General features: G+C 48.9%; 1 protein-coding gene across 1 annotated transcript in view; it reads left to right on the top strand.

Moving 5' to 3' along the window:
• Positions 1-25,521, top strand: part of CNTN4 (contactin 4) — a 741,173-nt gene that overhangs the window by 472,470 nt on the left and 243,182 nt on the right. Inside the window, exons 5-6 of the mRNA XM_039837970.1 lie at positions 12,596-12,722; positions 19,334-19,509. Of these exons, the coding sequence (XP_039693904.1) occupies positions 12,596-12,722; positions 19,334-19,509 (303 nt within the window). The remainder of the gene's footprint in view (positions 1-12,595; positions 12,723-19,333; positions 19,510-25,521) is intronic.

Genomic DNA, 25,521 nt, shown 5'->3' with positions numbered 1-25,521 from the left:
TTCAAATTCTCCCTGATTATTCTTCCTTTTTCTTGTCACTCCAACAATTTTACTTCTACTTCGGCAACTTCTCAAGCCCCCGAAACACTCGAAAGAGACCCGGCTACAGTTCATCTGTTGCTGTAAAGTTTGTCATATGTGCCACACAGTTTTATTTTGTGTTTTTGAAGTAAACATGGAGACACACATGTCAAAAGTGGGTGAAACGATGGACCCAAATGGGAGCAGGAACTTTCAACCCGAAACCCTCAGATGGTCTTCAGGGAAGTCTGTGAAGGCCCTGAAGTATTATGTACAATTTGGTGCCTATGGCAGTTTCTTTTCACCTTCTTACTACTATGATCTCTGACTCGAAAAAAGCAAAAACAAAACAAAACAAAACTGCTGACGGGACCAGGTGATCTTCGGCCTATCTGCGGCAAGTTGTGGGTTTTTCTATTTTGTCTTTAATTCAATTATTAAGCTTCGGCTTTTCAGGGACTAGCTGCTCGAGGGAGGGGAGGGACCGTGCTGTTTGTGTATTTTTGTATCTTCGGCCTGCGGAACGGAGTATCGCTCAGAATACATCCACTGCATGAATGAAGAATGAGTGAATGAAGGAATGAATGAATGAAGTGAACGAAGGAGAAATATTTCCTCTGTAGAGGAAAATAACGTCCCTTACATAAGAAACAGGCTTCGTAAAGAGAAGACTGTGTTTCAATATAGAATTAAAAGTCAGTTTTCGTAAAACGTTCAAAAACTGACTTCCCTGATGGAATTCGTCTCAGCTACTTGTCTCAGAAGATCTCGCAGAAGCCCCGGCTTCTGTTGCAGATGTCACCTGACGAGCCGCCCTGGCTCTGCTGCGTGCCACCTTCCACCTGTTGGCGCGTTGTCCCCCATGTGCGCACTCACCCGTGAAGGGCGGGCGGATACGAGCAGAGGGCGGGAGGAGCGAAGAGGCCGGAGGGCAAGCACCTCGTCAGCTCCGGTTTCTGTCTTCCAGGGCCTTACAGTCAGGAGACGAGCGAGCGGAGCATCATCAGAGCTGGGGCTCAGCGCCATAGTGCGCAGGATGTCGGGGGGGCAGGGGGAAACCATGCCGTCGGAGGGGAGGGGTCACCGTCTGCCATAAATAGAGACCTGTCCTGTTTTCGTTCCACGTCCCATTTAGCTTTTTTTGATGTCATCGAGATAAAACGCCATGACAGCAAAAGGCAGAAACCAAGCAAAAGGATTTACGTCCCTTTATTCCCTCTTAAATGCGGGCGTCACCCACCTTCCTTCCAGCCCTGTCCGAAAGTGACAAGAGTTCTGAGCCCGGACGCTGGCATCAGAGACCAGGGCGAAGGTTACGGATGGGATGTGTGTGACTTACACTTGAATGTTTACACACCCCACCAGGCCACTAATTTGGGGGGACAGAGGAGAAAGGGAGAAAGATGCGCTGACCCATTTTATTACTTGTCTTGAGGCAAACATTTTGTGTCCGTGGTGATTTACATTCCAAATGGTGTTGCATCTGGACCGCTGAGGAATGCGTGTGTCTCCCTACCTAGCAGAGAAATATCTAAAAGTCCTGAGGGTTCATCCTCCTCCCTCTCCCCAGCACTCCCGTCCCCGAGTCAGAAACTAACCAGGGAGTTTCCAGATGTTTCGTCTTTCCTTCCTCGCGTAGGGCTCATTGGGTGCCAGGCTCCGTTCGTAGCTCTTTAGAAGTATTAAGTCATTTAATGCGCACAGATGACTCTGTTGGGCAGATGCTACTGCAGGCTCCGTGTCACCAGTGAGGAAGCTGAGGCCACAAGCGACTTGCTCGAGGCCACCCAGAGGCAGAGCTGAGGTTCGAACCAAGCCACGGTGGCCGGGAGTCCCTGCTTTTAATTCCCACACTGTAAATACCTCACGGATCTTGGCACGTTCTACGTAAGAAAAGTGGCCAAGAATTAGTTTCCTAGTTCCACTCGCGTCCCTTGAGAGGGAGGAGAAGAAGCCTTGTGGTCATGCCGTGGGCATCCCGGGCTCCCCGAGGTGGGGCTTTGGTGCGCCCCTCTCTTCTGTGAAATGAGGCGCAGCAGCAGGACCTGGGTTCGCGGGCACAGGGAGGGTCGGGGGTCTGCCATGAAGGTGGCCGTGGTGAGCGTGGTGGGAGGCGTAGCTGCCACCACGCCTGCCGGTCTCCTGGAGATGCTCCCCCTGCACACTGCGTGTGTGTGCGTGTGCGTGTGTGAGAGGCAGAGACAGGCGGAGAGGGGCAGGTGGGAGGGTTTGTCTGCGGCACACGCCCTGCCTGCCACTGCCGCAGGGCCTTTGCACGCACCGCACTGGCCTGCGGCGTTTACCTTCCCTGCGGCCTCCGAGTTTGTTCCTTACCTCTCGCGGGTCCTGGATCCCAGCTCCCGAAGGGCTCTGCCGGCACCCAGCGCAGCGTCGCCCGCCCTCCCCTTATGCCCCAGGGCGCTAGTCCCCTTCCACCACCCGTGGCTCGGAGTCGCCCCCCGCCTGGGGTGACAGCGCCCTTCAGGCGTGTGTTTACTCTCTGGCTGTCCGTCCTCAGCTGGGCTGAGTGTGGCCCGTGTAAGGGGACACTCAGCGAATACTCGCGGAATGAGCGAAAGCTGTGAGTCCCCGTCAGTTACGTCCTGCCCGGTCCGGGTCTTGCTGGAGCAAACGGATAATTCTGTTACAAAGGCAGAGAACATGCCGGTCGTCATCCCCTCTCTGGTAACAGCCCCGTGGGAGAGGTTTGAGCGCCATTCATTAGCGAAATGAAGAGGACAGCGTGGTGGCTTAGCCAAAGGGCCCAACAGCTCAGTGGACGTGCTTTTTATCTTGTCTTAGGAAAGCCAAGAAAATGTTTTTCTCCCTCTTTTATGAGCCTGTGACTGCAAGTCGGTGGCATTTTCTGTTGCGATTTATCCCTTCACAGAAGGGGTTTTTGCTTTCTGCGTGTGCATGACGCTTTGCCATGTGACAGAGTGACACCAGAAAGGAAGGAGGCCCGATAATTAGATGCCAATTTTATGCGTGTTGTTCCGGAAGGTTCTGAGTGCTCCCTTTGATAAAGTTTTCCGCAGAGAATACTCTGGGATGAAATATGCCTTCTGTATGTCAGTATGCTGGTAATTCCAGAAAAGCACGGGTTTGTAATTTGACAGAATTAGTAACCCGCACAGCATATGACGAACACGATTACCCCTCTGCTCCCTGGGAAGAGGCGCGGTGTCACTTATTTCTCCCTGAACCGAACTTTCAGGACATAAATATTGACAAAGTAGATGACCTCACGTGACGCCGTCATCCCTGTCCACCGTATTTCTTCGAAAGGTGGACCAGCTCTACGGTTCTCCAAACGACGAAGCAGACGGCACTGCGATGCTTGGAAAAAAGTTCAGGTGGTGATCAGACAGCCCGAATTCTGGCGACAGCTCCGTCACTGAGTAGCCACGTGACGCTGGGCAAACCACCTCCCTTCCGACAACCTGTGTCTCCTCGCCTCAGAAACGGGGTCGGACTGGAAGTCCGAAGCGTCATTCAGGGTCCCATTCACAGCCCACACGTCGCAGTTGCATTTCTCGCTCTCAGGGGTACCGTGCCAGCCTCGCGATGAAGCGACAGCACGCACAATAACTCAAGCACTTGCGCACCGGAAAGAGACGGGAACCACGTCCGGACTCGGCGGCCCTCTCCTGTCGGGGACACGTGGTTGGGGTCTTGCCTCAGCGGCTCCCAGGCCCCTCCCTCTCACGCTTCCTCGCGTGTAAGTCGACACATTCGCAGCGTGCAAATTAAAACTGGGACCGGTTAAAGAAAGACAGGCACGGGGACCTCAGCTGCCAGCGCGACAGGTGCAGAGGGCCGTGAGTGTCACCGGAGGAGCCGCAGGGCATGTAACATGACAGTGCCACCTGCAGGTGTCCTGCGTTTGGGTAACCGGATGTCGGGGAAGGCGGCGGGGAACATAGGGTGTCATTCAGGTGATAATGACACCAGCAGTTCACCGCAGAAGAGCTGAAAACAGATGTCTTCAAGAGAGTGCACATGGATGGCATGGTGAGGGCCCCAGCCCTCAGTCCCCCTGTTCCCTGCCCCCTGCCCCCCCTGTCTCCTGTCCTGCTCCCCTGCCCCTTAGGCTCCCCGCTCCGAGGATCATAGACAGCGCTAGGCGGAGCTCGCCCTCCACAGTCTCACGGATGCCTGGGCGAATCTGGACCCTCCTGTTCTTAACCCACGATAAGGGAATCTCCAGGAGCCACAGCAGGCCTGCCAGGGTGGCGTAGGCTGTGCCACGTGGAAGAACGCGTCCCCGCGAGCATGTGAGGAAGCGGGGCACTGCCACCCAGCGCATCAGACAGAGGCATGGCCAGCGATTGACACGGGGGCTACACAGGTCCACGTCCCTTGGTTCCAGCAGCTGCCCAGGCTGTGACCCAGCCCGGGGTGTGACCCAGCCCACGGCGGTGACCGGCCTTCCTGCACTGTTTCTTCCTTACCTGGCAGCTTGACTGTGGGTGCCCCGCCCTTGAATGGTCCGGGGTGCAGGATTCCGATGCGCGTGCCTGGCCCCTCCTCCAAATCCGCTCGGAGCCGGGGACGCGGTCAGGGCTCCGCATCCCGCTTGGACTGGTGCCCCGGAGTCTGCCAGCCCACCAAGGGCACGCAGAAGCCATGAGAACCACTGCCACTGTCCCTCACTTAACGGTCTTTCCAGAAGGCCGTTTCAGGGTGTGGATCCCGGCCGGAAGCCGAGGGGTCGGGAACGCATTAACCTGCCGTCACGTGTTCTCCTGCCACAGGAGGCGGTGTCCTGTGATGGGGAAGAGCACGGGGACACGTTTTGTTGGGGGCGCGTTTTGATGGGGCTTGCTAGAAATCATCTGAAAGGAACTGACTTCTAGGGAGCAAGTGATCATGGGAGTGACCAGGGTGAGGCAGCGGACAAAAATGAATGAAGTCCCCAGAGGGCAGGTGTCTGGCCGCCACGTTGCTGAGGCCTGTGGGTGTGCACCTCCACCAGGCATGTGGGGGGTCGTCAGAGGGAACCAGGAAGCAGAGGGGGTGCGATGACAGGGATCAACCCACAAATAAACCAGCACGCGTTCTGTGGACACCGTTGCAAGCAGGAGTCACTTACCTCCAGCGGACGAAACAGCTCTGATTTGCTTAAAGCAAGGCAGTCATCAGGTCACCTACCTGGGAATCAGAAGCAGGAACCTTACCTGGGGAAGAAGGTTCGAGTGATGTCACGGAAACTCGGTCTCCGCCCTGAGGTTTTGTTTTGGCGTCATCCTCTTCCCGAGGGTCGCCCCGCGGGGGCCTTTGGAGGCACAGACACCCCAGACCGCGGAAGGGTTTTGTGCTGGAGTTTCAGGCCAGGCTTGCATCGTGGGCTGGGCATCTAGCGGCCATGGCACACGGACTGCGGTCAGCCAGGCCGCGCTTCCCTGCTGCTCCTGGCTGGGACAGAGGGATTGAGTCTGTTCAGACCACTAAGGGGCCAGAGGGTTGGGGGTGCTGGTCCGCCAGAGAAAGGGTGGCATGTTCTCGCCTTAGGGAGAAGCGGGGCATCCCGTCCAGGCAGCCCCCCCACCGCTGGGGCAGCGATGCTGAATGAATCGGTGACCTAGTTATTTGTGAGGCTTCCTTAGCCAGAACCAACCCAGTTCATACCCACGTGTTACTCTTACTCGTGCTCATGGATGCATAGTAACACCTTCAAGTACACGGCGGAGTCAGCCACAGCAGAGTCAGGGGCGTTCCAGGGCAGAAGCTGTCGTGTGGGTGGGATAGGAGTGCGCGCGTGCTACACCCTTGCCAGACGCACAGAACGGCACAACGCGAAGAGTGAGCCTGGCGTGCACCCCGGACCTGCCTGAATGCAGACGTATCAGTGGTAACAAAGACACCGCACGAATGCAGACGGCGGTGACGGTGGCTTCGCTGGAAGGTATGAGGGGACTTCCTGTACGTTCTGCTCAGCTTTCCAGTAGATTTAAAACTGCTCGAAAAAATAAGTATCAGTTAGAGAGGTAGCGTTAGCTGTCCTTATCTGATTATCGGCTCCTGCACCATGAGCACTCAGCGAGGGCGGGAAGGTGTCTGCTTCGCTCGCTGCGTATCCTGCACCTGTAACGTTGGAACTGGCATGTAGCAAAGGCTCCCACCCTCCGATCAGAAACCATTTGGGTCAGAAATGTTTGAGAATTAAGGACGTTTCTGATTTTAGAAAAGCAATAAGGTCCACAAAACATGCCCAGCATTATGGAACATCCCAGCTGAATCTGGGTCAGCGCTCCACAAACACATGCATAATTCTGCAGCAAAAAGATATGAATATTCACGCTGACACTATATATAGCCCCACATCAGTTCAGGTCAGCTTCAGCCTCCAAATGAGTTACAGAATATTTGCATTTGTTGAAAATTCATTTTTCATTTGGTAACTGGGACTTGACAGCAAAATCACCCAATTACTTATTTTTAAAGGCATGATTAATCCACTGCTCCTGGAATTTGTCAGGGTTGGAGGTCAGGGTCAGAGGGGGATGTGCTGACAGACCCCTAGGCTGGTCCTGTCCACCCCTAACCCTTCCCCCAGCTGCTCAGAGAGTCTCTGCGGCCGAGACCACCCCATCTCCCAGCGTCCCTGAGACCTGCCGTGACTGCGATTAGGTCTTCATCGTGTGGGACACAGCGCGAGCCGGCAGCAGCAGCGTGATTTCGTCAACCCGAGAACAGAGAGCGAGTAGGGGTCCTCGTCTCGTGTGGACCTCCTCCCGCGGTCGGCAGACCTCCGCTTCTTGCGTTTTAAAATGCCCACGAGAGGGATGCGATGCAGGCGACGTCGCGCCCCGAGCCCCCCTCCTGCCCGCCCCACTCCGCTTCGTTCACCAAACAGCACGAACGCAGCAGGAATACGGGGCGCCGGCCAGACCCCCACAGCCCTGGCCTCTGAGTGGCCCCCGTGTCCCCGTCCGGCGTCCTGGAGTTTTCTTCCCGAGTGGAGATTGTCGCGTGAGAGTTTCTGCCGCAGGCCAGGCGTGCGGGCGAAGCGCCGTGCGACATCACTGCTGTCACCGCGGCGGCACCGCGTGCCTGCCATGGGGGCGAAGGGCCCCGCGGCGAGGACAGGCGAGGTCAGGCATTCCTGGACGAAACCAGAGTGTCGCAGTCCGTCCTTTCCCGGCAGAGTGGACTCGCCGCGGAGCATCGGGCGGACAGTGTCTCCGGCAGAGGCGCGTGGCCCTGCGGAATCGTGGGGCGCGCGGAGCGGAGCCGAGGTCTGCCTTACGCGGCGTGGGGCTCCGCTGGTCACTCGGGGTGCCGGTTTGCACCCGCGCGGTGCACACTGACAAATGGAGGTGCCGAGCTCTGCTCCTCGTAATCGGTCTCTGGGGGAGGGGGGGACCCACCTGTCACCACGCACCCCGCCGAGGTGATGCGCCCTCGCAGGCAGCTTCTCAACCACACCTAGAGGAACGTCTGTTTGGGGCACATCTTGACTTTGCACTAAGTTGCCTTCTATGAAATATTTATCCTGAGACCGTCCCTGCTGACTGATGAGTCTCAGCCCCTCGAGCCTCTCCTCCCTTCCCAGCTGCCTTTTGGGACAAGTCACAGATTCCCCAGAGCAGAGCCGCCTTCCACAGGGGTGGGTTTTCCCAGCCCCGCCTGCGTGCCCGCGCGCTCCTCCGCGCGCTCCTCCGCGCCCATCCTCATCGCCCGCCCGCCTCCCGCTCAGAATCCAGGTTGCTCTGCACTTGCTCCTGTGGACACGCGGGGCTCTGCTTTGTTTGCTCCGTCCACCATCTTACTTTCCTCGGCTCAGCCTCAGAAACGTCAGGCCAGCGCCATCCACTGCCATCCCCCAGCCCACCTGGGTCTGGTCGCTAATGGAGCAGCATCCCACTGGGCTGGGGACAGGCGACATGGGCCAAATTAATCCAAAGGGGAGAGAGAGAGATTGAGAATCAACGTACCAAAACTGCAGATGAGTCACACTTAGCTGTGAAGATATGTTTATTGCCTTTTTTCTTAGAGGATTATTTTATTTTCAGGTGATAATGATTTCTATTTCCATTACAATGATAGTGCTTGTGTAATCTGAGGCCTGGGGAATACACTTGAGATTAAATAATCTCTTCTAACCCAAAATTTTGTGATTCCGTTTGTCTCTCCCAATAATCCAGACATGGTTAAGAGTGACCTTGACACTGCAGGTTGCTTCTGGGACACTGGAGGGGGGACCAGGAAGAAGCCGGTTGACATTGATTTTGTCTCCCCCCCAAAGCAGATTTAAAAAAAAAAAAGAAGAACCGAATGGGAACAGGAGCTTGAAAGCCCTGGGCGAGAACAGTGTTCTCTAATACCTACCGCTCTCTGATGAACCAAAGGGGACAAGGTTTAAGAGAGTAGCCTGACCTTGAACCCAGGTGGGTTTCGGGTCATGAAATTTCTACTTTCTGAAAACCCAAAGGTCTCTCACTCTTTGTCGAAGCATGAAAGGGGGTTTTCCTTAGTTTAGGCGCCGTCCGTGCTGCTGAGCGGGGGGATGCGGTGGTGAGGTAGAGCAGCCTGGTGATCGATGGCACAGGGTCCCCAGGGGGAGAGGCCAGGAGGTCGTGAGGCCCCATGCCAGCGCTAGCCCCCCGTGCTGCGGCCTGGTTGTGGTCTGGCCTCTCTGCAACCCGGCCTCCCACTTCTTCACTGGCCCCCCTCTTCTTCACCGTCATTTTCAAGACCACCAGGAAGGATGAACACCGCGGCAGACGGCGGTGCCCCTGACAGATGTCTGGTGTCAGCGTGAGGCCAGGCCCCTAGCTTCCCCGAGGCCCGTGAGCACTGGGGTGACTTCCCAGCCTCTTGGGGACCCAAAGGTAACAGCATCAGTCCCACGTCCTGTCCCTCAAGTGGCAAGAGGTCCGTTGCTTCTAGATAGAGGGTGGTGGTCACACCGGGATGTACATGCATCAGGTGAAGACACGACATCCCCGCAGGTCCGGGGACCCCGGGTCTCCCTGAGGGCGCCCCCTCTCTGTCAGTTCAGTGCGGTCCCTGGCGTTTTCTGTTACCCCTGCAACCAACCATGAGTGTCGTGAGTGGGGGCTGGTGTCGTGCCACCCCGAGTGCTGGCCTTGGCAAATCCTTCCATTTTCTTCCTGCGGACCGGTTTTACAGTTTTCTGTTCCTGGCTGTTTACCTCTCAACTCTCAGTCTAAACAATGCACAAATGGTATCAAGCAAGGCCTGTTAGACCTGGCCCAGCAGAGAAAGGCCAGGAGCGGGTCTCAGGCCAGGGTTGGTTGATGTCCTCCTCTCTGGGAATGGAGCCCTGGGCACAAAGGGTCAGAGTCAGCTGGTCTCAAATTTGGGGGTGCACCATACCACTCCGGGAGCCAGCTGCAGAGGCAGGTTCATGGCCCCGGGGTTTTCTGCTGTAGTCGTCCCGGCCTGGGGTGTAACAGAGCGAGCATGACGTGAGAACGGTGCGGGGGTTCCAGCCTACGTTGGAGCCGGCCCGCCTTATTAAGTCCTTGTCCTCTGTCCTTTTCCGAGACACCCCTTCTCTCTGGGCTGACAATCATGGCCACACCTCTGGTTACACAGAACGACTCACTGTGGGAGAAGAAAGGGCGAACTTTGTCATCTAGCCTTGGAAAGTGGCACGTGCAGAGTCTTTCGTGTGTGCCTGCAAGACACTTCAAAGTCACTCTGCGGCCATGACACAAAGAGAGGACGGGCTTCACAATGCCTCCCTCCGCGTTTCATCCACCAATGTCACTTTCGAGACTTTATGTCACCCAGGCACCTCGAGGTTTAGGGGAAATAAAGGAGGTCCTTCACTCTTATTTCTGCCTCAGAATTGTCGGTAACCTTTGTCCAAGGGTTTTTAAGGTGGAGTATCTGTGTGTTCTCTACCTAGAGAGCTAAACTTTCTAAAACCTCCTCTCTTCATCTCTGTGAAACTAAATAGCTCATGCTGGAAAGGCTGGGGCTTCCTTAGCTGAGAACTGAAATGCTATTCTCTTTATGCTCATGTTTATTTCCGGGCAGTGAGCTTGGTTAAGCAAGAGAAAATAAAAACTTTGGATGAAATATGTTATTTATAGTGAATGCAAAGCATCATTATTATCAATTCTTGTTACAAAATCCACAGGGAAAAAAATCCTTTTTGTTATTTAAATATGGCACAGATACATTGAGAAATAGTACAGATGTTAGCTCACAGCCTCTCAGCTGCATCCTGGAGAACCATTATTATGTTTCATTCTTATTTGGAATTACTTGTATAGGCTCTGTATTTCTGGATGAAATTCAAATCAGGGAACACCAGTGAATTGAGATGATTGATTATACACACACACACACACATACATACATATATACACACACATACATACATACATAATTTTGGAATTGGAATAGCAATAGAGATACTTACCTCTCAGAGAAAAATCCAGCAAACTTATTGCCGTGTGAGTGGGCTTGATGTATAATGCTTATTACTTAACTAGATATGCCAAAAATGCACATAATTTGTTTCAGAGGTGAACCGACCTAGCCTTCGACCGGTATCTAAATTTGTTTTGAAAATATCTGTGTCATTTTTGAAAATCCGAAATGTGACTATCCCGATCTTTGAAATATCTGGCTTCAAGCCGTAGGCGTTGAAAGGAAGCCCGCGCTGGCATTATTCCTCCCGGGCCTGTGTTTGGTGCTCTTGCATAACTCCTGTCTTCTTTGTCTAGGTCTCATTGATGGGAGGCTTTATCTGCAATGTGAGGACAGAGGGTAGTAGTATGTACTTCGTGAGCTCTTTGAATGCAGGTGGCACGCGCATGTGTGTGATGGGGACATGTTCGTGGCTTCTCTCCCATTTTTGACTGGTGTAGAGCCAGTGACCTAGTCTGACCCTGTCATTTTGGAGATGAAATCAAGGCGAAGGGAGACTAGCTGATTCTCTGCGGACCAGGGAGTTATAGCAGGTGACCCCAGGCATCGAATCTAAGTTTCCCGTTTTGCCGAGTCCATATCCTAATTGTTGTCACAACACGGCCATTGGCTGTCCCCCTCCTCTATAATAAAATAGGATTGTCTTGATCATCTTCTTAATTTTTCTTCTGTCCCAGCCTCAGCATGTGGACTTTTTTCAAGCCTGGGTTAAAGGCCTTAAACTCCCGACTCTGCTTCACTTAGATCTCCAAATCAGCTTTCTCCTTTTCCCTCAGCCCCGATTCACCTGGATGAGTCTAGTCTCATCCTGTCACCTGTCAACAAAAGGCCGGTTATGAAGGTTTTCCAGGATAGCAGCTGCAATTCACTCTTCACAATAATCACATCTAAGGGGAAAATGGATTGTCAGCTTCAGGGCTATATCCAATATTACTTTACATCATGGCCACTGGCCCTTCCATCTCAAAATGCATCAGGCAGTGCCTAAGTCAGCTGATGGAATACATTAAAAAGTGACAAAAAATACTCTCGAATAGAACAAATCCTTACTGACCATCTTCTGTGTATTAAGCGCTATACTTGGTGGCACAGGATGTAGAAAAAAGGGTAAGATACAGTCACGCTCCCTTATAGTCCCAGGAAGCCGAAAAAAATGCCCTTGAAAAAGAAAGATAATATCCACAGGGAGACCACATTTAAGAATCACGTGGTCAGAGGAGGACAGTGAGGTCTGGAAAAGCCTTCTGGGAAAAAACTCAAACTAGATGTTGAAGAATGAGTATCGCGTTCGGGGGTGGAGGCGGTGAGGTGCGTTTGGACCAGTGTCATCGTGGGTCGCTCTGGAAGCGCACGCACGTCACACGGCCACTCCAGACGCGTTCGTGGGCTCCGCCCGTCGTCGCGCATCTCGTTTCTCTCACCGAGAGAAAGCGCTGAGAAACTCACGCATCGTTGTACGCTCAAGTATCACAGGCCTGTTTGACTGCGACGGAACCTGTGTGCTCTGTCGCTTCAGAGTTCCGGCCACGTGGCACTCGCACGAGCGTCCCTGTGTTGGGCCCTAACGGGCAGGTGAACAGCAAACAAACAAACAAACAAACAAACCGGTCATGCGGCACGGAGAATTGAGAACCACGCCTCGCTTGTTCTTCAGAGGCAGTTTAAGGGCTTTTCCGCGCGTTCGGTCGGCACGGAGCCGCGTCTCAGCACCAGCGTCACTGCTCGCTCCCGGTCACGTTAGCCCATCGCAGAGCAGAGAACGCTTATCTCTGTGGCATGCGACCGTCTTCCAGCATGACGGTGACACGAAAGGGGTGCGGGGCACAGCAGGGAGCAGAGGGAAGGGTGGGCTGAGGACAGACAGGCAGACAGACGGCAAGAAGTGGGGGAGAGAGGCGGGCGCCACCTATGGCGTCTGGAAGCCGTGAGTGGCGCTGCGGCCCGGGAGCGGGTCTCGCTCCGCGGCGTCTCCCTGACAGCGCGCGGGTCACTCCGCGACGGGGCGTCTCGCCCGGGGCTTGAAGCGAGTCGCTCGTGTGCCACCGTTTTGTCGTTGCCGTGAGTCTCTCTCTCGTGTTTTCATTTCGTCGTTGTCCCCGCTCGTGGCGCCTCCTGTTCGGAGGCCGTCTTCATCCGCGGACCTTTCCTCTTCTCGTTTCAGAGGACTACGCGCTGCACGGCCCGGTTTTCGTTCAAGAACCAAGTCACGTCACGTTCCCACTGGACTCTGAGGAGAAAAACGTGAAGCTCAACTGCGACGTGACAGGGAATCCAGAGCCTCGCATCAGGTGCGTAGACCGCGCGCGCGCGTTTCCTCGTGCCGTTTCCGTCACTGAGTCCGCAAATGCCGACTGCCCGAGAAGCTTCTGGACGGCATCATGGGATGTCCCGAGATGCTGACGAGACGGTGGCGCGCGTGGAAAGTTTAGTACCCGACTTCTGTTTCAGGCAGTACTGGGAATTAAACAAATTTAAAAAAAAAAACAATTTTTTTTTAATGCGTGAATAATCTGGCAGGAAAGTAAGAAGTACACAGAAGTCAGAAAGTAACTGGCTTGGGAACCCAGAGACGAAAACTGGACACTGTCAGTGGTCGATGGGTTGTGTGAACCAGAGTTTGGGTTTTGCAGCCTCACGGTAAAGGGGGCTCACAAGACACATCCTAGACTCGACCAGGAGGAGAGGCTAACGTGAGAGTGCCCCCCAGAATAGAGCTGAGTCCCAAGGGCCCACCCTCAGAGTCAGTGCGACAGAAGCAAGCTCGCCTCCCCCCACCAGGGCCTATAAAGCAAAAGTAATTGCCTATTTCAAGGCTTGGTGCTAAGTGGCTTTGATGGCAGATGAGACACAGCTGAAAGGAGAGTTAGTAAAATGCAAGATACATCTGAAGAAATCATCCAAAGGCAGTGAGGTAAAGACAAGCAAAATATGAGAGAGAGCGACAGACAGACTGAGAGACAGAGAGAGAGAGAGACTGAGAGACACAGAGAGAGAGACAGAGAGACTGAGAGACTGAGAGACAGAGAGAGAGAGACAGAGAGACTGAGAGACAGAGACGGAGAAGACTGAGAGAGAACATTCCACATCTCTCATCGAAGATCCACGGGGAAAGGCGAGGGAGCCTGGGGCCGAGGCAATGTTGAAAGAGAAGACGAAGAATTTTCCTGAGCCAACGAAAAATGCCTAGCTGTAGATTTAGGAAGCCCAGGGAGGTGACTTTCAAGCAGAACAAATGAAAACCAAGCCTCATCTCAAACCATCACAGCAAAACAGCAGAACACCAAGTGGAAGACGTGATTACCAAAAGGGCCAAAGTCATAATACAGATAAGGTTCAAGGAGGTGACACATCAGCAGCTGACTCGTGAGCAGCAACAGAAAAGCAAGATAGAACAAAAAATCTTTATTATGCTGAGAGGAATTGACTGGCAATTTTCTTTATAGCAGAAATACTTTTTTTTAAAGGAAAACAAGGTAAATATTTTTTGAGTTGAATCCAGCATTACCCCCACTAAAGAAAAACTTCAAAGATATCCTTTAAGCAGAGTAAAAATCATCCACAGTAGAATATTTGAGATATAAGAACAAACGATGAGGAAAATGTGTGGTCAAGCTTAGTATTTCTTCATAAAAATCAATTGCACTAAACAATAATGAAAACAAAGTACTTTCCTGTGAAGAAAAGAACAGTTAAAATCATGATAATAATAGAGGTAAGTTGAAAGGCCATATACTACATAATGGATTATCCATATGATTAAAAATGACCCCTACCTCACAGCATAGACAAAGACCAATTCCAGTGAACAGAACCTACATGGGAAACTTACGACACTTTAAAAAGAAGAGGCACAATACATATTTATGACTTTGGAAGGAAGAAAAGATATCTCATATGTGACAGAAAAAGCACAAATAATAAAAGCAAATATGTAACTTTATTAACATTAACAACTTTTGTTCAACAGAATTTACTGAGATGAATAAAATTACAAGCTTCCAGCTGGGAGAAGATATTTGTAATACTATCGCCGGCAAAGGGCCGACAGTGCAGTGTTTAAAGAAATCCCGCAAGTCCAAAAGTTAAAACGAGTAACTTAATAGAAACACCAGTAAGACACTCGATCAGGTATTTCTAAGAAAAGGAATATCGAATATCCATTAAACACATAAAAAGATTATCAGTGAGCAGAAATATATAAAGTAATGCTAAAGTCACAATATTCTTTCAAACCTACTGGATTAACAGAAATTTAGAAGAAATTTAGGAATAATATAAATAAATGTAACCAGGGGATTATAATAATATAAATTAAATTAAAATAACATAAGTAAATATGTTCGTGCCAGGTAGCTGGGTGCAGTGTGAAATAATTGAATTTCAGCCGCTGCAACAGGTGCATGGTTCTGAGTGAACAAAGCCAGTCACAGAAAAACACATGGAGTGTGATTCCATATTTACAAAGTTCAAAAGCCAGGAAGATGTATAGCAGTGTTTAAGGAGACTGACGTCCATGACAAATCATTATGAAAATCAAGAGAATGAAAAACCAAAATTAAATATTATAAGTAACCATGGTATGTGGGGAGGTGGTAATTAGAATCAAAATGGAAACAGGAGACTTCGAAAGTAATAATATTCCTTTTCTTGGACAGACCTTTTTTGCCTCGTGGTTCTTCAGAACTTACTGATTTTGCCTCTATTCAAATGCAAGGATAAAAACTTCATGCTAACAACCAATTTACAACAGCACGTAAGAGCCAGGAGGCCGTATGACCTGAGCTGTAGTTGAGGGGGAAGAGATCGGTGTCATCGGAAGGACTCACAGAAGTGGGCTTCAGTCGGAGACCAGAAGTCTTCACAGGGCCAGAGGGTGCAGGGGAGAGGCCGTTAGCACAGCCGAAGTTCTTCTGATTTGTGTGTCCATTCATCAAACACATCGTCCTTCATCAAGCTGCCACCCGGTGTTCTCAGACTGGATTCTGGGGTGCGTGGAGTTGGCGCAGGAATTGTTTGGGGGGTGGGTAACTGCAGAGTTTCCCAGCCAAGGCCCACCCATGGCGGGTGTGGCCGGGGCGTGGGCTGTGTATCAGGATCGCGAAGCGTGTGCCATCCAAGCAAGGAGTTCCAGCCACCGTAGGAAGCAGCCCAGTGTGCCAGGACCACACTGCGTTTGTAGGTTCAAGCGGCGAACCGTGGGGGCCTGCCTGGAGGTGGGAGCGAGTGGGCTATACTCTGTGAGTGCACATGGCGCCCGAGGTCAAGGCCGTCCTGGAGGACCGCCTGCGTCAGGGTGGAGGGCGGAGGGCGTCAGCGAGAGTTTCACGGAAAAAGGCGTTTAAGTGAATCTGGAGGGTGAATGATGGATAACGAAAAGAAGTGTGTTTCAGAAAGTAAAAGAAAAAAAGCCAACAACGGCGACTCTCTGATGCGTTATGCAATGGGGGTGAACATATAACTTGTCATCGAAACCGGGACACTTTGAGAGTGAGAGTCACCTCTGGGACGGCAGACGTGAACCCAGCACTGTCCAGTGTAAACCGGAACGCACGTGATTCTCCCTGTAACGTGTCGAATTCAAGGCTAAACCAAACGTTTTAAAATGCTTTATGTCACCAAAAGAAAGAAAGAATCATGCCAGAGGCAGAGTTCCTCCATGCATGAATGATGAGTCACATGGCCCCAGGTTTTAGTGGCCGACAAGCGTTAGTTCAGTTAGCCAGACATGGAAGCAAATTTCGCAGTGGCATTTGGCAAGTCTCTGCTTTGTTTCTCCCTGAACTGCGACCTTTAATTAACATTACTTCTGTAACTCTGTTTCAAGATAGAGGGGCTTGCTTGGTTATTTAAAACAAGCAAGGGAACAGAAACCTCTTATGTTTTTAAAGATTGCCAGGAGATGCGCAGAAGAAAACTGTGACTCAGCTGCACTCACCGTTGGTGGCAGTGTACTTAGTTTCCCTCTACACCTTAGGCGGTTTCTCTGTCACACAAAAGCTGATTGGTCCCTGAGAGCTGAAAACTCCTTGCTGTGGAAGGAGAGACCAGGAGAAAGCAAAAAGTTTTCAAACAAGTCTGTGGCTCAACTTTTCTAGCATTCGGTCAGAGAAAAGCAAGGCGAACTCCCCACGGGCCTCCTTCCTCAGCCAGCGGTTGACCCTCGGACACCGCTGACCTCCCTTCCGTGTGCTCTTCCCCTCGGCGGAGCCTGTGCTTGTCATTTTCTCCTGCTCCTCGATTTTGAAAAGACTGACCCAGACCCAGAAAACGTTAAGAAGTTTTGACTTGTGCCAACTTCCATTGTATGAAATTTCCCAGAGGACAGGTGGCATCACTTGTGATACTTGGCTTCTCATTCCAGGCAGAGGGAACGGTGACGCACTGGGTCGGAGAGCTCTTGCTCTCCAACAAATTTCAACTCAGAAAGGTCCTGCCCCTTCTTTCGTGCCAAGTTGAAAGAGTGAGCAAAGAAAGAGGGTTTAGCTGCAACAAATCCCACAGGTAGCTTCCCGGCCACGTCCAAAAATCACTACTTTCCAGAGCTGCACAGCCTCCCTCTCTGGAGAAAATTGGTTCACGATACTCCAAAGGATTCAAAAATCAGCTTTTGAGACTTACCGATTTACCCGATCCTTCGGAAAATCTTTTTATTTCCCCCAATGGGCATTATCTCTGTAGGACCATTTCTCAAAAGATTCCTGAAACCTTGAAAATAAATTGTGAAATGCTGAGTGTAGCAGGACCGCATAAGGAAGGCAGCTCAGCGCAGTCCGCATTCGGTGGGAAGGAGCGGGAACGGTGCCTCGCGATGGGAATGCACCTGGATTTCACAGCAAGCACTTTATTTTCTAAATAATCCCTTCGCCTTTGCTCTTTGTATGGAAAAGCGGGCAACCAAGGAGATTAACGGACTCTGTGCAGAGTGTTTTTGGTTGAGCTGACTGGTGTAGACGAACCTGCAGAGGTGTTCTCATTATCCCCGAAACCACTTTTCTAAAAACGCTCACATGGCCTCATTCCTGAAAACTGCAGCTCACATTACACCGCAATTTCCTCTTCGAGTTCTTAGGTTTGTCACATTAAATTGCTCAACCATCATTTGAAGTGAGAGTTATGGCTGAGACGTGATCAGCTGACTCCAAAAAATGTCTGTGGCAGGCAGTCAGCTCTAGAGATTCATGTGCACACAAACCTGCTAAAATATAACCCGGCTGTTGGCTTTTTATCGCTTATTGCTTTCTGGTCTGTGTCAGAACACAGCGCGAATGACTGTCAAGCCGAAAACTGTGTCAATTTCTAAGACCCATCTTCTCATGAGCAAAAGCGTGCAGCGCGATGTCCCGTTTCGTGTGTCTGGCCTGCCTCCCCTCCTCCCCCCGCCCCTTAGGTTTCTAAGATCTTACGTTTCGAAGACATAGATGGGAACAAACACACACTGCTGTGCTGAGCCGGGCCAAACGCTTCATAAATCATGCATGCTCAAATCAAAAATGTCCAGCAAAGAGGCAACACGTTTAGTCAACTCCACGGGCGTTTGTGGAGCCCACGGAGCGTGTCAGGTGCTAGGATGCGGAGCGGGGAGTACGGATGTCATCTGGGCAGGTCACCTACTGCGAAGGCAGGATTCCTATGGAGCAGAGCATGGGGTGTCCGTAGGGGATGGGAGAAGCGTTTGATTTTGACTCGGGACAGTGAGGAAGGCCTCACTGGAAGAGCCGTCCTTGAAGGTGACCTTGAAATGTGAGCGGTCTCGACAGAGAGGGATCATTCTTGAAAATTGTTTTGGCCGGTACCAAATATTCACAATCTTGCCACTTTCCACTTAAGTCCTTTTGCCCTGTGCACCCGAGCCATAGCACCCTACAATGTCTCCCATTTTTACTCTGCTCATTGCTTCTGGTTAATTTCCTTTGTGCTCTTGTGTCCTTATTTTTTGGTCTCCCAATGTGAATGCTAGTCTGAGACTGTCGGTACATCAGAAGCTCCAGCTACGCTGCGCTCATTACCTGATACGCCGTGTAGGATTTGGGAGGGAGGGGAAAAATAAGATAGTCATTAAATCGTATTAGCTCAGAAGTTTCTAAATATTCAAATGACTTACTAGTTAAGGTAAGCTCTCTTTGGGATAAGCTCTATTGGCTGTTAAAAAAAAAAAAAGATTTTGTTACTAAAGATTTGCTTGTGTGAGTCCCACTAACACTAATTTATTGAGCCGAACCCTGTAGTCAGATCCACAGATGACCCAAGTAAACAAACAGGAAAAACAGACTCTCTGCCTCTGTTACCTCATGGTCTGTCTGCAGCTTCCTGGGCTGGTCGATGGATGTTTGAGAGCCGGTGGCCATCTTCACGGTGACCCGTGGTCATGGCTAGTTTGGTCACCGAGACAGCTCTAGGCCGGCAGAGTCCCTTGGATTTGCAGTCAGCCATTTCAGCCATATTAGGGACCAGACCAAAGCAGCTGTGCTGCAGGTTCATCAAATCCTCCATGATCTACCTGAAAGTGACCTATCCCGTCATCTGTAGAGACCCTTTTAAAGAAAAACTGCAAAGCAGAAAAAGGACTTTTACTGAGGAGCCCCATTCAAAGAAAGTTGTACAAGATACAATAAAAAAAAAAAATTTTTTTAAGTGAAGTGTTCGTAGCACCACGAATAGTCCCCAAAATAAGTGTTAAACTTTTAACACCATCGTTTCCTGCAAAGGACATGCTCTCTCCATGAGCATGTAAGTTGTCACTGTTGTTGGGTGGAACGTTTCTAATTTTTTTTTTTTGCCATGGTTAAAAAAAAGTCATGATGGTATTTCATGCTATTTATAGTTTTTTATATATTTTGGACAATTCAGAAATGTTGATTAATATTACAAGGCTTGATCTCCATGCACTTTCATGCTGCAGGTGGAAGTTAAATGGGACAGATGTTGACATCAGCATGGATTTTCGCTACAGTGTTGTGGAAGGCAGCTTGTTGATCAATAATCCCAATAAAACCCAAGACGCTGGAACGTACCAGTGCGTAGCGACAAACACGTTTGGAACAGTCGTCAGCAGAGAAGCCAGGCTCCAGTTTGCTTGTAAGTAGTAATTACGTCGCATTGCAAATGTCACTTTGAGTTTTTGTACCATTGTGCCAATAAGTCTGCAAAACAGTTTCTTTTGGAAAAGAAAAAAAAAACAGATTTTAATTTGTTATATCATCCTCTTTACTCTTTTCTCATATCTGGGAAACATTTTGTTTGTAGATAAATTGTAAATCTGTGTGGGAAGATGTAGCCTTCCGTATTTGAAAAGACTGAGGTAGTTTGATTGTACGATAGTTTGGTAATAGGATACTCTCTACACACATAAATTCGCACACATGCTCAGATTTACACATATGGCAATTTCCATACACAATAAATTACACGTACACATGCACACACAAGAGAATGCGTATAAGCACATACCCGAACTGCCAGCAACCTAATAGTCAATATGAAAAGTATTTACACATAAAGCACAGTCAGAAAAAGATCTCGATGGTCTATTATTTCTATAATTCTCTGTTTTTGTCTTATTTCATAAAATAGGAAAAGTTCAAAAACAACCACAGTAACACGAGGCTGAGACAATTAAAGCGTTACCTTTTATATTATGCCCTTTGCGTTTTCAGCTTAGAACATTTAGAAAACAAATTGCCATCTCTTAAGACCACCATCTAGTAAAAGTTCACGAGCATATCAAAGAAAGTGAAATTTGGAAGTAGCAAGTGGAAAATAAAATCCACAGGCAAGAGCGTAACGGCCTTTGAGGATTGATGGTCGACTACGTTTTTAAGGGTTTATGTATTTGCATATGATTATAGATTTCCTCATGTAAAATCCCAACTCATATAGCAGTGCATTAACGTCAAAGGCTTTGTAATTATAAAGTCTGTTAGCGGTAACACTGCAGGATATTCTCATTAACAAAATCCTCTCCGGGAACTCGGCGTCGCGTATACCTAATATCCAGTGCTTAATCTATTATTGCCATTTGGTGGCATTTTTATTAGCTGAGAAATGAATTTTCTAAGGGCTGGGTATATGTGGGATTCCAGGGTTACTTTGTTTGAGAATATCTCCTGAGAGTTGTGCAAATACCCTTAGGTGTGCAGAATAACCGGAGGGCGACCTGTCTGTCCCAGTGCTGCAGAAGCGAAGCGTTCGCTTCTCTGGGTTTAATGCAAGTCTGATATTTACACTTACTTTACAGCAACGGCAAGTATATTTTGTGGGACTCGCGTTGGAAAAGAATCATGGAATCATTGACTCGGGGTAGAGAAAATCTCTCTCTCCGATGGCTCTCTCCTTTGATTTTTGGATTTTATGGCATATGGAAGTGTTCGAAACAACAGTCACAGAACAAAAGAGATTGGGGGAGCATCACCGACCTCTCGTTGGTCTAACTTATAACACTGAAAACGCTGATTACCAACTCTCGACACTATCCTCTTGTGAAAGCCCAGGTGTTTCTACTACCAAAATATCTGGAAGGCAGAATCTCGTATTCAAGGAAAGTCATGTAGAGAGGATAGTGTAGCCTCAGTAGAAGCTCTGCCACTGTGTGGGCGGGTTGGCCCGGGACCCGTGTCTGAGTCCACCGTGCTTGTCCCACTCACGTGTGATGTAGGCTCCGTGCCTCCCTTGGAATCCTTGGTTGATAACCATTCAGCTAGAATGATTCTAAAAATGGTGAGCTTACCCATCCATCCATCACAAAGCATCCCGACCCACAGTAGTCTGCTTTAGTTGTTCCAAAATACGAAACAGACCCAGCGTCTCTTCCTTCAGATCGAGCCAAACATCGACATGTCCGTCCGTTTCACTGCCCGTGCTTCCTGTAGAAGTTCGGTTAGGCTTCCAATATGTGAAAATACGGTCGTGGCCCTTTAGCCTGCAATTCTTTTCTTCTCCAGGTACTAAATTCACATGTCCCTTCTACGCAACACACTCAGTTATGTTAATTGTGACCATATAGAAGAAAAAAAGAATGTAGCATCGGTGCGTGTGCCTTGAACTTTACAATGTCAGTGAATGCAGTTGATACAGGTGCTTGGTCTCACATCATAACCTTATTTTGAACATAACACTTATGTAAACTCTGAGGATCGATTTTTCACGAATGTATCAGTGCCGAGCCACCCAACTGTGTCATTGCCCTAAATGCAGAATAGTTTTTCACCCTTATTGAATTCACCTTCTGAGTAGTGACCTTTTGTTCCATCAAAGTTGAAATTGTTTTAAATCTTTTTTTTTTATCTAAGTATCGATTATTCTCCTGCTCTCGTGTCAGCGGAAAATTTGATAAGCACGTGTCCAGTCAAATAATTGATATAAAATGTTGACCAGGACAGGGCACCCTGCCAGTAGAGAACTTCCACGGAAATGAGATAGAACTTTTAAATCAATATTCTTTGCATACTCTTGTTCGAATAGCTACCAAGTCACCCAAACATACTGCAACTGAACCCCAGTTTGTCCTACTTGTTCTTAAAGTAGTGAGAATCTTCGCCCAATGCCTTGTAAGTTGGGGGCACTATTTCTATGACACCTGCTCCCACCTGCTCGCTATGCATCTCCTCTAGATCCTCCTTAATCATTTATTATAAGACAGCCAGAATAATCTTTTAAACATGTAAATGAGATCATTCCACTCTCCTGCTTTCTGCCATCTCCGCACCTAGAATAAATCTCAAATTCATCACCATGGCCTCATTTGAATTTCTCAAAAATGACAAGCTGTCTGTGGCACTGGGGCCTGGATCCTTTTGTTCCCTCTGCCCGACGTGCGTTGGCCCGGATCCTTCTCCAGGCTCACTTCTGAAGAGCCTCAGTTGTCAGTTCAGGTGTGACCTCCTAAGACGAAGTTCCCATGTCACCTGCCTCACGAAGAAGTGCTCCTGCCGTTCCCTCTCCTCCGCTCTGCCTTCCTTCTTCCAGCCCCCACATCTGTGTGACAATGGCCCCTCTCATCCGTTAGGACTTAGCACAGCCTAAAATGATCATGCCTGTTTGTTCTTTCTCAATATTTGACTCCTGCGATAGACCTACGCTCTACGAGATAGCTGAGGCTATGTCATCCATTTTTTTTTTTTATTGCTAGAGTCTAGGACACAGTACAAGTATGCATAAAAGGATTCCTTTATTAACTACCCATTCAGTAACAAACCCAGAAAAATATACGTATAAGGTTATTTGGGGGACGGTGTAGTTTCTAAACCCTTTCTGTTTCTAGTCATTTACTGGGCTACAACCTCTTGATCATCAGTCTGCAGTGTTTAGACTTTCTTCCTATCCTTCTTCATGTAAAAACATGAGAAGATGTGCCTTTATTCAAAGTCATTTTGAAATGGTTGGAATAAAATATTTCTCTTCGGGGACGTAAGGTGAAACAGAGTGACGTTATTTGAATGTCACTAAGTCATTGCTTTCACCCCAAGCATTTTCTAAATCATTGAGGAAAAGAAACAGTACCCTTTGAGCATACCCACTGCGCTATAACACGCACGCGAGAATGTTTCTTTATTGTTAATCCTACGATGAGGTGGCTGAAACAGACCTGGTGGCTTTCTTGGTGTATATCTTTAAAAAAATGAAATTGGAGATGAGCGTCACTGAATTACTCATTGTCAAGTCCACAGTTAATAAACGACCGCCAAGGGAAACCGTCTTCTCCCCTAGTTCAGTGTACCCTGGCTTGTCTCTGCTTCAGACCCACCTTATTTATAAGAAAAACATCCCTTCTTTATCTAGCGTCATGATTTTCCAATTTCGCTTAAATATTTTATATAATTTTATCCATAGGATACTCTTATCAGTTAGACATTATTATTCCCATTTTATGGATTATTTTCATGCTGATTTTGTAGGCGGGATTTGGCAAGCTCTTGTTTTTAGCATTTAAAAATATAAATTCACATAAGCAAAAATTGTAGTTAACGGAGATGACACTCCGAAGAGCCTGTCCCTCCCCCCACCTTTTTCATTCAGAGTATTTAAGCTGGAAGGCCTTCCTCGAGTAAGCAGACACGGTGTAATTTAAGTCACCTTTCTGGAGCTTTGGACATTATTGCTGTGTAATTTGGAGCACATTTTGTTTTCCAGTCCACCTGTGGTGTTAAGTCACCTCCCGTAATGTCACTTGTCTCATCTGTCATAGCAGGCCATCAGTACCCCGTCTACCATTCACTCCTGCTTCACTGAGGGCTGGAAAACTTAGCCGATTAATTTACCCGGGTTTACCCAGTGTCTGGTGCTTAGTAAACTTGCAATACTTGTTAAATGAATGAATGAATGAATGAATGAATGAATACATAATAAGGTATGGGTATTAAGGTCCACAGGCCATGCTTGGCACCCGAGTTGAACAGCTGATGTCAGAGACTTTCCAGTGACCCTTGGGTGTCTCTTGGAGGCAGGCACAAGCATCTTCACCTTGAGGTTGTAGGGCAGACGGCTGCCATCTTAGTGCTAGATAAGGCAGGAGGCCTTAGTCTAATCATGAAGAAGTTCATGTTGCATCCTGATCACATGGCCGAGGATGCACGCAGCCAAGGGGAAAATCAAGTCGATTGTCCCTTAATTCTTACGTTGGCACCTGGATCAGAAGATAAAGCCAGGAGTGAGGGGAGTTTTGGTTCGTTAATTCCTCTGCTGGATGGTGGGGATTTTTCCAGAGAACATGGAGGTGCAGCCCCATCACCCAGATGTCAGCTTCCCCCGCCAGGTGCCCCAAATCGAGCTGCTTGACAATCACTGGGCACAGTTATTCAGCAGGGCAATTATTTTCTCTGACATGTAGACATGGATATTTTTAAGTAAATGGCAGTATTCGCTAATACACTGACAAAATATCTAAATCCTTATTTTAAAAAAAGTGGAACATGGGCATCAGAAACTGAGATACCATATTGCCTCCATTCGGAGGGAATTGTAATTTAACAGAGATTAAATTATAAAGCACATGTGAATCCCAGAACAGGTCCTAGCGTGAGAAAGGCATGCGGCACGGCTTCCCAACCCTCTTCCCTTCCCCTGTCTTCCCGCCCCTCCTTCTCTTTTAAAAATAAGAACAATAAGTTACATTTGCTAAGAGGCTAGGGTAGTGTGTGAGGGCACTAACCTGCAGTGAGATGCCCTGGGCTGAAATTCAGCATCACCCTGTGACCTGGGACGAGGTACTTCTCTCTGCCTCAGTTTCTCTTTTTTTTCTTTTAAAAAATTATTTTAGTTAATAAACCACACTCTTTGAAAACCAGGTGTTATAATTCAACAGTTAGTGTCTTTAATCATCAATTTTTTATTTCTTGGTTTAAGTATGTTTTATGTTTTATTTAAAGATCGGCTATCTTAGTCGATATCAAAAAATCGAGCTGCTTTTTTTAATTTATTTTTTTATTTAAGCGGAGTTGGTAGACGATCTTATGCTGGTTATGTCAGTTTCAATAGAACAAACGAATGAAGCAAAACCAGACTCGCAGAAACAGAGACCAAAGGGGTGTTTACCAGAAGGGGGGACGTGGAGAGCAAAAGGGGAGGGGGAATACAGTCGGTGACATTGTGATGAGTGTACACAGGGACAGATGATTACCGGAATCCGTGGTGACCACACGGTAAAGTATAAAACTGTCGAATCATTATCGCCTGTTTCTTTATCCATAAGAATGGGTCAAATACCTGTACTTCCTTTGTGGTCAGCGTGAAATGAGTTGATGCTGATAAAACTTCTGGGTCATCATCTAGCACACATGGAGGCTTTAATAAGTGCTACCTCATATTATCATTTCTATTATAAATGTATTCCTTCATGTGAGGTAGTTCGCTAAGTTTTTAGTCTACAACAGGACCCGAGGAGGTATTGGTGTTATTTTCATTTTGTAGGTGAAGGACCCGAGGATGAGTGACACGAGTTCACTTCCACCAGGCGTGGCGTGGACGGAGTTAGGCCACCTATGTCCTGACCTATGGCATTTGACAAGCATGGTTCCCCCTCAGACACCAAAACTAAACTTTCCTCATGGAATTTATGTTCGAACCACAGATCAGAGTGCTTGATAAAATGTTTCC

Source organism: Pteropus medius, unplaced genomic scaffold (assembly GCF_902729225.1).
Source record: "Pteropus medius unplaced genomic scaffold, Ma_sr-lr_union100, whole genome shotgun sequence".
In the NCBI taxonomy this organism is placed as follows: domain Eukaryota; kingdom Metazoa; phylum Chordata; class Mammalia; order Chiroptera; family Pteropodidae; genus Pteropus; species Pteropus medius.
The sequence above is the reverse complement of the archived record's forward strand: the minus strand, read 5'-3'. Positions and strand labels throughout refer to the sequence as shown.